Source organism: Malaya genurostris, chromosome 2 (assembly GCF_030247185.1).
Source record: "Malaya genurostris strain Urasoe2022 chromosome 2, Malgen_1.1, whole genome shotgun sequence".
Taxonomy (NCBI): Eukaryota; Metazoa; Arthropoda; class Insecta; order Diptera; family Culicidae; genus Malaya; species Malaya genurostris.
The window spans coordinates 186,834,927-186,849,996 of record NC_080571.1 but is presented as its reverse complement, the minus strand read 5'-3'; the positions used below and the strand labels follow the sequence as shown (position 1 = coordinate 186,849,996).

Genomic DNA, 15,070 nt, shown 5'->3' with positions numbered 1-15,070 from the left:
GCTCCGCGTTCATAAAAAAATCCTTCGATACTGAAAAATTCAATAAAGATATAAAATTCGTCTAAGACATGAAATGTGCGTCTTCTCCTTAGCTTTCAAATAAGCGATTCCAAAAAACAACCATATTGTTTCTAAAATGAAAAAAAGCCTTGGTATTACATTCCTGTAGTTGAATTTGACCTTCTGTTTCAACAGACTTCGCAGCCGATTCAGAGTGTACAGAACCATTGCATGGCTAGTGCTACGATTCTACTGACACTTCGAATCCTTCCAGGTCGGGGCTCGAACATACGACAACTGGTTTGTAAGACCAGCGCCCTATGCATTGAACCGCCAACCCGGGACGATCTGAAATGCAAAACCTATTTTAATCCACCTAGTGGTGTAATGATGCCTTTCTCATCTCTCTCATAACATCATAAATATAATCGTGAAATTCGCAAAAACTACTGTTTATTGAATAGAAATAGGAAAGTTTGTTCGGACTTAATCTAACAAAATCTACAAATTCTGTTCACCCTGTAGTTCTAGAACCGGAAGTAGTATCCACAACAAATTGAGGACTTCCGTCTGAAACTGTAAGACTTTTCTTTTGAACCTATAAGTTTGTTAAAATTGATTTGGCCATCTCCAAGAAAAGTGAGTGAGATCCTTTTTGCAGTTTTAATCACTATTTCCAATTCTTTTGAAACCGGATTCAGATGAACGGAATAGCCGAAGTTGATTCGTTTGCTACCAACAAATATGACCTACAAATTGGAACAGTTTTGAACGTACTTAACCCTATACTTACTATTTCATGCTCTATTTCGATTAAGCCAATTAAACGAAATCTAACAAACGAGACGAACCTGCGTTTCTGTTACTTCTGCATATGTGAGTCAAGCTAAACAGCATGAATCAGCAGCATAAAACATGTAGTAGGATTATTATTATTATTATTATTATTGTTATTATTATTATTGTTATTATTATTATTATTATTATTATTATTATTATTATTATTGTTATTATTATTATTATTATTATTATTATTATTATTATTATTATTATTATTATTATTATTATTATTATTATTATTATTATTATTATTATTATTGTTATTATTATTAACATCAATACACATCACACAACCGGAAGTCGGATCCGGATGAAATTTCACAGTAGCTTTAAAGACAGTATGAACTTTAATTTAAATCAAATTGTGAAAATCGGTTCAAGCATCGCAGAGAAATCGAAGTAAATTTAGTTTTAGGAGTTTTTCTTCTCCACTTTCGGTGCTCTTGGAACAGGAAAAGAGGGGACCAGTAGTTCCGAATTAAGTTTTCATGCCCACAAACTAACAAGCTCTGCAAACTAGAAGAAATTATCAGACAGTTTTATGGGATTTGTACTTGTTTTTCACCATCGTTCGTGGAAAAATACTAATAAAATTGGTAGTTTTCCACTCATCACGCATTAGTTCCAAAACCGGAAGTCGGATCTAGATAAAATGTTCTACAAAGTTTTAGAATATTTCAAGACCTTTCATTTGAATCTTAGTTTACGAAAATCGGTTGAGTTGTTCCAGACATAATTAGGTGTAAACTTTTTTCTCAAATTTTCACATATTAACATATAACTCTGGAACCGGAAGTCACATTCAAATGAAATTCAATAGCAAGCTATGGGACCATAATACCTTTTATTTGAATTTTAGTTTGTGAAAATCGGTTCAGCCATCTCCGAAAAAAGTGAGTGCATATTTTTTTTAATTTTTTTGGTACATATCATTCTATATCTCCGGAACCGGAAGTAGATCGGAATGAAATTCAATAGCAGGCTATGGGACTATGAGACCTTTCAATTGAATCTATGTTTGTGAAAATCGGTTCAGCAATCTCTGAGAAAAGAAGTGAGTGCATATTTTTGTTACATACACACACAGACATTTGCTCAGTTCGTCGATTTTCACAGTGATTGCATAGCCTGTCTATATGAGAAAAGCAAAACTATATATATATATGGGACTATGATATATATATATATATATATATATATATATATATATATATATATATATATATATATATATATATATATATATATATATATATATATATATATATATATATATATATATATATATATATATATATATATATATATATATATATATATATATATATATATATATATATATTACATCAAAACGGTTACATCAAAACGGTCTGCTTAGGATCCTATTCATGACATTTGTAAGCTGCTTAAGCCAAATCATTTCATTTTCCGAACTTTGGATTACTTGACGAATTACCATATGCGAATCGTGAATATCATATCTAAAGGAGAAATCGTGGCATGTAAGAACCATTAGTTGTGAGATCTGCTAATTGTACATTGGCTTTAACGATAGAAGAATACTGGTATAATCACTCCTCAAATTCACTTCGCTAGAACAGAATATTGATTCTCAGGACTGAATACTAAGCACTAAGTACTGGTGGCTCGACGAATGAGAGGCCTTTTGATACAATTCTTGAACGAATCCAGCGTTCATGTCTAAGTTAACGGACACAATATTGATTAAAAGGGTTATTTGAACTTTCGAATGTCCAAGAATTTTTCATTTTATCGCTAATTCGTTAATCGAAAATTAATCCTGTCATTATCATGCTACGAACATTCATCAAGCACGAATAAGTAATATCACTAGCGGTGAAGCAGGTTATGGACAACCGTTCAAAACCAATTTATTACTTTCGATAATCCCTAAGGATTTACTATTAATTTTTAAACGTCTTTAGTACAAGTAAGTCTTAAATGCAATGACAAACTAGTGGTGTAATGATGCCTTTCTCATGTACATATAATATTGTGGTATTCTATTCAAAAATATTCTCTTCGATTTTTGAAAGAAACCAAGTGATTGTTTATGCATAACATACAGAAAAAAACAGTGCTTTGATTGCGTAAGCCATCCTTAAGAGAACGAAATGGGTTCACTATTATATGCACTTCCGGCACCGGATCCCGAGAACCGGTATAATCGAAGTCGGTTCGTACGGCCACCAACTAACATGACACACAAACTCTTCTAATACGCACCCTATAACTCCGGATTCGGAAGTCGGATCTGGATGAAATTCAGGAATTCCGTATGGAACCACGAGACCTTTAAGTTTGTGGAAATCGGTCAAACCATCGCTGAGAAAAGAGAGTGAGATCCATTTTGGTATATATGACCACAATTTCTGGTACTTCCGGAACCGGATACCGGGAACCATGATAGCCGGAATCGGTTTGTTTAGTTGCCTACTGATAATGATTATCGATTTGTGTAGTTTTGAGACCAGTTTAGAAAAATTTTCACGTTTTTTGCTTTGCCGTTTTAAGTGACGGTGTACAATATTGAACACACTTTACCCTATAATTCCCAAACCGGAAGTCGGATCTGGAAGAAATTCAGGAATTCTGTATTGGACCACGAGACCTTTCATTTGTATCTAAGTTTGTGGAAATCGGTCAAACCTTCGCTAAGAAAAGTGAGTGAGATCCATTTTGGTACATATGACCACTATTTCTGGTACTTCCGGAACCGGATACCGGGAACCAGGATAGCCGGAATCGGTTTGTTTAGTTGCCTACTGATAATGACTATCGATTTGTGTAGTTTTGAGACCAGTTTAGAAAAAATTTCACGTTTTTTGCTTCGCCGGTTTAAGTGACGGTGTACAATATCGAACACACTTTACCCTATAATTCCGGAACCGGAAGTCGGATGCGGATGAAATTCAGGTATTCCGTATGGGACCACGAGACCTTTAATTTGAATCTAAGTTTGTTGAAATCGGTCAAACCATCGCTGAGAAAAGTGAGTGAGATCCATTTTGGTATATATGACCACTATTTCTGGTACTTCCGGAACCGGTACCGGGAACCAGGATAGCCGAAATCGGTTTGTTTAGTTGCCTACTGATAATCACTATCGATTTGTGTAGTTTGAGACCAGTTTAGAAAAATTTTCACGTTTTTTGCTTCGCCGGTTTAAGTGACGGTGTACAATATTGAACACACTTTACCCTATAATTCCCAAACCGGAAGTCGGATCTGGATGAAATTCAGGAATTCTGTATTGGACCACGAGACCTTTCATTTGAATCTAAGTTTGTGGAAATCGGTCAAACCATCGCTGAGAAAAGTGAGTGCGATCCATTTTGGTATATATGACCACTATTTCTGGTACTTCCGGAACCGGATACCGGGAACCAGGATAGCCGGAATCGGTTTGTTTAGTTGCCTACTGATAATGACTATCGATTTGTGTAGTTTTGAGACCAGTTTAGAAAAATTTTCACGTTTTTTGCATCTCCGGTTTAAGTGACGGTGTACAATATTGAACACACTTTACCCTATAATTCCCAAACCGGAAGTCGGATCTGGATGAAATTCTGGAATTCTGTATTGGACCACGAGACCTTTCATTTGAATCTAAGTTTGTGGAAATCGGTCAAACCATCGCTGAGAAAAGTGAGTGAGATCCATTTTGGTACATATGACCACTATTTCTGGTACTTCCGGAACCGGATACCGGGAACCAGGATAGCCGGAATCGGTTTGTTTGGTTGCCTACTGATAATGACTATCGATTTGTGTAGTTTTGAGACCAGTTTAGAAAAATTTTCACGTTTTTTGCTTCGCCGGTTTAAGTGACGGTGTACAATATTGAACACACTTTACCCTATAATTCCGGAACCGGAAGTCGGATCCGGATGAAATTCAGGAATTCCGTATGGGACCACGAGACCTTTCATTTGAATCCTAGTTTGTCAAAATCGGTTCAGCCATCTCCGAGAAAACCTAGTGAGTTTATTTGACACATACACACACACACACACACACACACAGACATTGCTCAGCTCGATGAACTGAGTCGAACGGTATATGACACTTGGCCCTCCGGGCCAATTTTCACTAGTCGGTTTTTCAAGTGATTGCATAACCTTTCTATATGAGAAAGGCAAAAACAATCCCCGAGGGCTGCTTTTGGAAATTTGTGGGATCAATTTAAAGTGTTTATCTTGGTCATCTCTTTTCCATCCATATGTTTATTTGTTTATTTAGGAGCAAGGGAAAAGCCCGCTGGAGCTGAGATCTGTATTCTCCTTCTCCAGCAGGCATAAAACCTTCTCATCTTGTGGATCAACAGATAACATTTGTCCAAATGATACATAACCAAATTAGATTAGATTACCCTTATTTAAACTACAAAGCTAACTAACAACTATTGATATCATATAATTATCTAAATAAAACTAACGGAAAAAGATTCGATGAAAACGGGTTTTAATGGAGTTACGAGATAAATTGAAATCAAATTCATTAGAGCAAGTATTGAATACGCGAAACATACTCGAAAACGGTTCATTAAAGCCATAGATAGTTCTAACACGAGGAATTCTGAGAAAGGGATTAAAACGCAAATTACGCTGATGAATGTCAAAACATAGCTGTTGTAGGAGATCTGCACTATCAATTCGAGATTGGATGAGGTCCGCGACGAAAACATCTTTCAGTGTATCAAGGCGGACAGTTAGCAAATCGAGGTGTACGAGCATACATCGATTTTCGTAGCTTGGGAGATTCAATGGATCTCTCCAGGACAAGCGACGCAAAGCAAAACGAATGAACTTGCGCTGAACAGTTTCAATGCGCAGCTTGTCAGTTTGGTAATATGGTCCCAAACAACAACAGCATACTCCAGTGTAGAGCGAAATAGAGCGCAATATAACGATTTCAGGCAGTATATATTATTGAAATTTTTCGAGATGCGAAAGATGAAACCTAGCATCTTTAATGCCTTAGAGAGGGTGTATTCTATGTGATCTTTGAAACTAAGTTTTGAATCCAATAACACTCCTAGATCCTTAATTGATGTCTCCCGGTTTAGTACAGCTTGTGAAATAGTGTAATCATACAAGATCGTGGTTCGTTTACGAGAGAAGAAGATAACGGAGCATTTAGAAGCATTCATAACCATTCTGTTAACGTTGCACCAGTTAGAAAATACATCCAACTGTGACTGCAAGAAATTTGAGTCTTTCAGATCTTTTATGAGATGAAACAGCTCGATATCGTCGACGAATGATAGCTTCATACATTGCAATGCGAAATTCAAATCATTTGGTTATAGCAGAAATATGAATGGTCCTAGATGGCTTCCCTGAGGAACGCCAGAGCTCACGATGAATGATGGAATAACGCAGTCGCCAATTTTCACGGTCGTACTACGACCAGTCAGATATGATTCAATCCAATCCATCATCCCATATATCCTTTAGTTATATAACCTTTAGTTTGAGAGAGATCTACAATCTCTGTTCAATACACTGACTCGAAGGATGAGATGGCAATCAGTGCATTTGTTTAGTTTTTGCGTAACAAAAGCATTGAACATATCCACAATAATTCTTGATGATATTTCTTTTTCGGGACGAAGTTAATGTGTTGGATATGAATTTGTCGTAAATCGTTTATTGTAAGCCAAGTAATCAGTAAAATAATTGAAAGAAACATTAACATTTGACAACTCTGCTGTCCGAAAACATAAATTTAAAAAAATAATTTCAGGCGAGACAAAGTTCGACGGGTCAGCTAGTATATATATATATATATATATATATATATATATATATATATATATATATATATATATATATATATATATATATATATATATATATATATATATATATATATATATATATATATATATATATATATATATATATATATATATATATATATATATATATATATATATACACATATATATATATATATATATATATATATATATATATATATATATATATATATATATATATATATATATATATATATATATATATATATATATATATATATATATATATATATATATATACACATATATATATATATATATATATATATATATATATATGTGTGTGTGTAAGAAAACATCAGCTTACCAATATCGTCCTGTGATTTGTTGCTGCATCCTTGTGATATTGGCATATAGTTTTCGTGCATTATGTCAACTTTTTCGGAGAGATCTTTATTTTCTAGAATTATGCTAGAATTATTGAATGAAGCACTGTCACCATTTTCGTCATTGATGTTATGTTTTACACTTCTCCCATTTGTGATACTTAATGATACAAAAGCGTCCATTATTCTGTTATCAATTGGTGATTCCGGAAATGATTCGGTTCTTTTCATAATCGTCTGTGACTCTCGTGTTTGCAAATTGTTCAATTGATTGAAATGGTCATTTTCAAATGGATTGTCAATAATGAGGAGATCTTTGTTCTGCTCCGATAAGTGCATCAGAATTTTATTTTCTAAGGAGCATAATTTTGTCGAATTTGATGAATTCAAGTCAGTGATATTTTTTTCCATGACATCGGAAGATTTGGTGGGTGTGACATCTTCCTGTCCATCCACATCCGTTTCTGGTCCAAGTTCATCTTCCAAACGACTTTTGTGTATAATTTTTGGTGGGTTGTCATTTGTGGTGTAATCGTTATTGGATTCGTTGTTTATATATTCAGATGCAACAATTGTCGATAATTCCTGAAAAACAAAAAAAATTAAATCGAGGGCAATACCGGCCATTTTGGTAATAGAGTTTGATGAGCAAAATGCGAAGGAAATAATGGAAAAACTATGGTGCACAGTGATTCAATTGTTTTTTTCGACGTGAAATGCGTTTACGCACGCAATGTAAGACTTTCCACAGTACGACCTAACTATATAATTCAATAACTCTACCTCTCTGGTACCACCGTTAGGTATTACTTCGGAGTGGATGGCTATCGATGCTCACAGCACCCTTCCCGGCCTTGTGCATCGCCAGTATGTACTTCTGCACCGGTCGCTTCTACTCTTTGAACCGATTAGCTTTCGACTCGCTTTACTCCAGGGGGATCGACCAATAGGATGTAGATGTTGGTTCGGTGATTCCGGTTAGAGCATCCAGTTTACTGACCCCTCGATAACCCTACCAGTCAGTTTTGCGAAATACTTTAAAAAATCTGTTGAGATCTGTGAATTTCGCAAAAATTTGTGATTCAGAATCTGTTTAGCAAAATAGTTAGGAAATATGTGGTTTTACAGAAAAATCTGTGAGCATGGTAAACCTGTCAAGGACTGATCTACGTCACAAAACTACTCGGCTAGTCCCCAATGAAGATCTAGTCTACACCGACGCTTCCGAAACTCGTTAACGAATCGATCGGCAGGATACATGGGTCGGACCAGTTATTCCGATTGGAAGACGGTTTTCGGGCGTAGCAACGTGCTTGCTGAAACTGAGCTTGTCGTCAAACATCGCACGCACATTGACCTCTTCAATGGATTCTCCATAAACTGTCAAATGTGACGTCGTCCGCGAACCCGACTATCTAGACGAGAAAGGAGCCTCAACCTCAGTACGCCATCATTTATTATGTTCAACAGGAGCTGACCCAGGATGGATTCCTGCGGTACTCCAGCCGCAATAGGAGTGTTGCGTATGCCTTCCTAAAAGTTCAGAATCTTGTATAGTCCTTCCGGTACTCCCAGCCGAAATAGGGAATCAGTAATATCCTTCCACCAAGCACTATTTGTTCTAGTGTTGCTACCGCACAGTAGCGAGTTCTGTGTTGGATAGCTACCTCCGCGGTAGTTACGGTAGGTAAATTTGTGTTCTGCTTCAACGGAGTCCATACTGTTCGTTGGTTTCCTCTATAAACGAGAATAGCCTGTTGAGGATGATTTCTTAAGCAGATTTTCCACAGTGTCGATCAGACAGATTAATCTTTCCCAGGTTTTGGTAACAGTAGCAACCTCTGTCTCTTTCATGTGTCTGGGAACACGCGCTCGTCCAGACATCTCTGCAAGGCCTCCCAGAGCATGTCAGATTTTGCCACGTTAAGAGCCGCTTCGCACCCTTATTATCTCCTTCGGCCTCCCAAACTACGTTCAGGGGGTGTTGGTTCCTCTTTCGTTTTGGACATACAGGAGTAGGCATCACCCCATGGGACCCTGACAAATGCAAAATATGTTCAGAGCAAGTTTAGCCGTTTTTGATTAATCCCTTGGATTGTATTGTCACCACTTTCTGTACTGAATGCCGACTCGTGGTACAAATGGTCGCTGGCTTGGATCCTTCCGCAATCCAGTTCTTCTTGTCAGCGGGGATGAGATAGGGGTCCGAAAAGATAACGACGTCCGTGCTCCATTGTACAACCGACTGATGCGCAGCGGTTGAGATATAGCTGCACTACGTTTAGACTGTCTTACTAACTCCTCCCAAGGGGTAAGCGGGGCCGCTCATAGTGTGGTTTTGAGCCTTCTTTCCTTCTTGTTGCCCGCGCAGATCATACATCGTGGTGTTTTGTTGCATTTATACGCCGCAACGCTTACAGAGGTTGCTCCGCTCTGGGCCTTTACAGTCCCAAGACTTGAGGCCAGATTCAAAGCACATGTCAACCACGGTTGGTATGCAGTCACTGGGCAAACCGACCACCCAACCTTTAGCTTGCTCACGCTTCGGACCTTGTTGGTATCTGTGGCGGATAGCTCGAATGTGACTATCTGAGTGCCCTGGGGTCCCTTTCTTAGGTGAATGATTTCCCGTGATACATCCACCTCTCCGTGCTTCTTTATGATCATAGGTAGCTCTTCAGCGCTCGCGGTTTCATACAGTGGTTTGCACTGGAGTGTCACTTTGTTTTGCAGGGCTTTCTCTTCGACATCATCACCTACAACTTGCTGGGCCAGCGCCTCGATTTCCGTTCCGACCGATTGTGCTCACTTCTGTAGCACTAGCAGCATCTCTCCAGACAGTGGTGCAACTTTAGGGGAAGTGATCTGTCAACAAAAGTAACGCAGGGATGAATTGAATTGTTCACTCAAGTAACGATTCAAGAACACGATTCTTGAAATGCTAAAAGTGCTATTTTTACAGAACGACCGAAATTAGCTCTGCGTTACTGGTTTTGAACTAGTTGTTTTTTATAACCAAATTGCCAAAATGATATAGAAATTAGTTTAAATTAAGAATTTACTTTGCTGAAAAAAAATCTTGATTTCGAAGAATATGTTTTGACAGTTCTCAACATTATGGGTACGACAAGTTTAGCTCTAAGACAGTGTTGTCAGCCCAACTTGCTCTAATTAAGTCCGTAAGATAAGCTTTTCGAATACACAACTTAAGTTTTAAATAAGCTTAGTTCAAAAATCAAGTTTCTCTTTTCCGTTCGAACCGTCCAGTTAATCATATCATCATAGTTCAGAAATAATGTTTCTCTTTTCCGTTCGAACCGTACAGTTAAATTGTCATTTGTTCGCTATCGTGTGTGTTATCCAAGTATTAATCCGTTTGAAATTTCAATTCAACATGAAATTATATAATTTTGTGGTTGAAATACGAAAATTCTACGCTTTTTAATTGTCACCCTCACCGTTGAAAAACAGCTCAAAGAAACCAAAAATTTAAATATTTTGTCGTGAATACGACTTACTTAACTATGGGGTGCCTTTTCAAAATTAGCCATATGGAAGAATGGGCAGAACTTAATCGTGAATATCTCGACATGTATTGATGGCAGCAACATAATTCTTTCACTATTTCATCAAAAATATGATCAGGAATTTAGGATAATATTTTGAACAGTGTGAGATAACCACAAACAACTCAAAAAATAGGTTTTCTAAACATTTCAAAACAACGCGGAAAATTCTTTACTTTTGCTTGGGTTTTTCGCGCAAGGACGACGATTTTGAGGTGGTGAGGCACATATCTTTAACTGAAAGTTATAAAAAGGAAACCGTGATCGAAAATCGATCATTCGTCATCTAACACTTGATGTGGATAGACGAATAACCTACTACGACTAATTTCGATTTTGTTTTATCTTTTATTCGCAGTTTTCTACCTACCCAAGCTATGGGTAAAACGCGCCATAGATCCGAGAAGGATCCAAAGGATGCTAAGCGTCTGAAGCCAAGTGATGTAAAGGTAAACGACCGTTTGCTGAGTAAAAACCAATATGCTGATCTGCCAGTTGATGTCGAAGAGGAACTGCAGAAGAAGGAAAAAATGCCGCCTTTCTACCTGAAGGGCTTCCCACCAACTCTACGCTCGGATTTCAACACACTGATCAGCAAAGCAAAGACTACAGGCAACAATCCATTTAAGTACTGAATAACAAAATAACTGTTCCGGCTTTGAACCACTACAAAGGAGTGGAATGTTATCTGAAGCAGACAGTTTTGAAACCGGGGAAAGATACTTCCTTTTCCAAGAACTATCGGCCCATCAGCTTACTCTCTGCCCTATCCAAGCTGTTTGAAAAGTCAATACAAAGGCGAATTCTTGCTTTCGCAGATGAACAGGATATATTACTGAAAGAACAGTTTGGGTTCCGGAAAGGAAGATCCACCAACTCACAAGCGTTAACAACGTCAACCAGCAAAACAAATCAATGTCCAAAACGACTGCCATGGCAATATTGGATATTGAAAAGGCATTCGATAATGTGTGGCACGATGGACTGGTGTTCAAACTGCATCGGTATAATTTTCCCATGTATCTTATTAAAATTATCAAAAATTATCTTGCAGATAGAGCTTTCCAGGTTTCTCTGAATAATGCACTTTCAGAAAGATTTACTATTCCTGCTGGTGTATCCCAAGGAAGTATCCTAGGTCCCATTTTATACAACATTTTTCCATCAAACATCCTACCTCTCCCGGGTGGTGGTGTTCTGTCACAATTTGCTGATGATACTGCCATTCTTTACAAAGGTCGTGTCATTAATGCTCTGAAGAATAGACTACAGACAGGTCTGGACGCTTTAACGGAATATTTTACAAGCTGGAAAATTGTGATCAATGCAGCAAAAACTCAGGTCATCTTGTTTCCACATTCAAGATCTCCAAAACTTTCCATCAGACGAATGCAGAATACGATTCGGTGATGAGGTCATTCAATGGTCCGATGAAGTTATCTATCTAGGACTCACCTTTGACAGACATCTGATATTCAGGTCACATGTTGACAAAATCGTTCAAAAATGCAGCTCATTAGATCTCTGTATCCGCTGATTTGTAGAACATCTAAACTGTGCCTGAAGAATCAGATGGCTGTCTATAAACAAATCATCTACCCCGCAATTGAATACGCAGTCCCTGTTTGGCGGGGCTGCGCACGAACACACAAACTTAGGCTTCAGCGCATTCAAAGTAAGATCTTAAAGATGATTCTAAATCTACCCCCTTGGACAAGGACTAGTGAAGTACATGAGATGGCCTCCCTGGATATACTAGAACAAAAATTCGAACAATACTGCACGAAATTTGAAGAAAGGTGCTCAATCTCTGAAATACAAATAATTCAAAATTTGTACGTATTAGGTTAGGGATAGTTATAAGTAGGTAGATATTTTATTAATAATTAAAATAAATATTATGATTAAACATTAGTATGTAAAACAAGAGTAACTAAAACACCTAATATTAATAACGAATCGTATGAACAACAAAGATGAAAGGCCAAAGGGACAAAACACTTGTACTGTAAAATGTTGATGTAATACACAAAAAATTGATTAATTTATGCAAAAAAAATGAAAATCGATCATTTCTTCTTGTGCGTTGGATGAAAGCAGACGTCGGGGCGAGATGACGTATTCAAACAGCGGCACCTTCTGCGTGGTTAAAAACCTCAAACGCTCAGGTCGTAGTTCTCATTTGCCTTCCGGTCGTCAAGGCGAGAAGACGCATTAAACTAGTTTCGCATTGCATCGTTTGGCACTGCGAGCGGATGTGTCGGTTTGTACGTTTCAATTCAAGCAAGAACGATTGCATCAGCTGCATTGGTTTGCATTGGAGAGAAAGAAAACAAGAAACGAAAAGTGGACGACATGATATAAAATCAGCCGTTCTAAAGGCTCTGAATGTTATCTAAAGAACTATTAAAATTACTTCTTTGCAAATCGAAGGTAGAAATCACATATTTTGATTTGATTCGTGAAAATCCAAAATAATTTGATTTGCTTCGTGCACTTTTCGCTGTGCGAAAATCGATCGAGATAAATGTTCCGAGCTGTGCTAAATATCGTGCACGGTAAGAAATCCGTTGCTGCTGTTATGATTAGAAAATAATGAAACCAATCATTTTAACTTATCATGAAATCATGAGCAATAACTACTCTTCTCCTATGAAAATTAATCATGGTTCGAAAATGCGTTACTTGAAGAATGCATTTCTTTCAAAGCTCGTAACTCTAATTTTTTACCCGGATATCACTTTGAACCCTCTGCCTCAAGTGATGTGATAGGTTAATAGATTAATGGTAAAGCAAAAAGCAGACATTGAAAAGCAAGTCCTACTGGAAATGTTTACATGATCCTGAAGCATGTTATTTAACAATCGTGTTGTTTTACCCACCGGCGGATAGAAAATTAAACATAACATAAAAATAAAGATAATGAACCGAAAATTGACATCATAAGAGACTAAGCACGGCTTCGCTTTTCATTTGACAAACATCAATGTTACATTTTGTTCTAATGTATTCTTACATATTTGATGTGATCATTTTTGCTAGAATAATATTCCGAGAGCTAGCGTTTATTTCGATTGCGAATTTGAAACACCATCTAACGAAAATCAGAAAAAAAATTTGTGCAACCACTTTGATTAATTTGTTTCATAGACATAACAATACAAGCTGTATTGATGCACTTAAATATTATGAATAAGACGATTTTTTGTCGTGAATACTTTACTCTGGGGTGCCTTTTCAAAATTAGCCATAAGGAAGAATGGGCAGAACTTAATCGTGAATATCTCGACTTGTATTAATGGCAGCAACATAATATTTTTACTATTTCATCAAAAATATAAATATGATCAGAAATTTAGGATAAAATTTTGAACAGTGTGAGATAACCACAAACAACTCAAAAATTAAGTTTTCTCAAAATTTGAAAACAACGCGGAAAACTTTTTACTTTCGCTTGGGTTTTTCGCGCAAGGACGACGATTTTGAGGTAGTCGGGCACATATCTTCAACTGATTGCGTATAAAAGGGGAGCCGTGGTCGAAAATCGATAATTTCTTCTTGTGCGTTGGATGGAAGCAGACGTCGTGGGAATGATTTAATCAACCAGCAGCTTCGGAGAGTGCACCTTCTGCGTGGTTAAAACCCTCAAACGCTCAGGTTGCAGCTCTCATTTGGACTTCAGTCGTCCAGTGGAGCAGTTGGCAATGAAAGCAAACCTTTTGCATGGTATAAAACCTCAAACGCTTTGGTCGTGCTTTCATTTGGATTTCAATCGTCAGGTGGAGCAGTCGTCAATAATGAGAGCAGACCTTTTGCGTGGTATAAAGCCTCAAACGCTCAGGTCATGCTCTCATTTGAACTTCAGTCGTCAGGTGGTCGTTGAACTCAACTCGTCACTCTCCATCACAAACGCCTTCATAAAAGGTTCTTTTCAGAACCACCATTATTTTATCATAAGGAACTATACTGGTTATTTCGTAATATTTGTGTGTCAGAATGTTTAATGTAACTAATCTGTACTGTAGTTCAGGTGTATCGTTTCAAATTCTAGTAGTGTAAAAGGGTAAAACTTGCACAATTCACACTATCGATCAACTAATTTATGTTCGGAAGTATAAAGTAAGAGTGTCAGTTATGTCTCCGACATTACACACCTGCACTTTTTATCAACAAGTTTACTAACCAAAAACACGTGAGAAGTGTCAAAGCAACACAATTATTTAAAAAGCGAAAAGGATAATCTTGTTCAAACGGCTTGAAAATTATTTTGTTGGTTTTTCCATCTGCTATTATTTATACGTCCGCCATCTAACATCTAACCTTAATGTCACTTCTGATTTGACAGAAACATAGTTTTATCCTTCCGCTGAAAGAAAATGGTTGTGTGTACGCTTGAGGAACACGTGAAGCGCCAATCATCTTCTCGGATGAGGCACATTTTCATCTCGGCGGGTATGTTAATAAGCAAAATTGTCGCTTCTGAAGGACGAAAA

The 15,070-nt window shown here is 37.2% G+C and overlaps 1 protein-coding gene across 6 annotated transcripts in view; it reads right to left on the bottom strand.

The window, feature by feature from the left end:
• LOC131432714 (uncharacterized) overlaps positions 1-15,070 on the bottom strand; it is a 757,541-nt gene that overhangs the window by 298,188 nt on the left and 444,283 nt on the right. For all 6 annotated transcript variants that reach the window (XM_058599176.1, XM_058599179.1, XM_058599174.1 and 3 more), the window contains one exon: positions 6,993-7,596. In XM_058599176.1, coding sequence (XP_058455159.1) covers positions 6,993-7,596 — 604 coding nt within the window. The remainder of the gene's footprint in view (positions 1-6,992; positions 7,597-15,070) is intronic.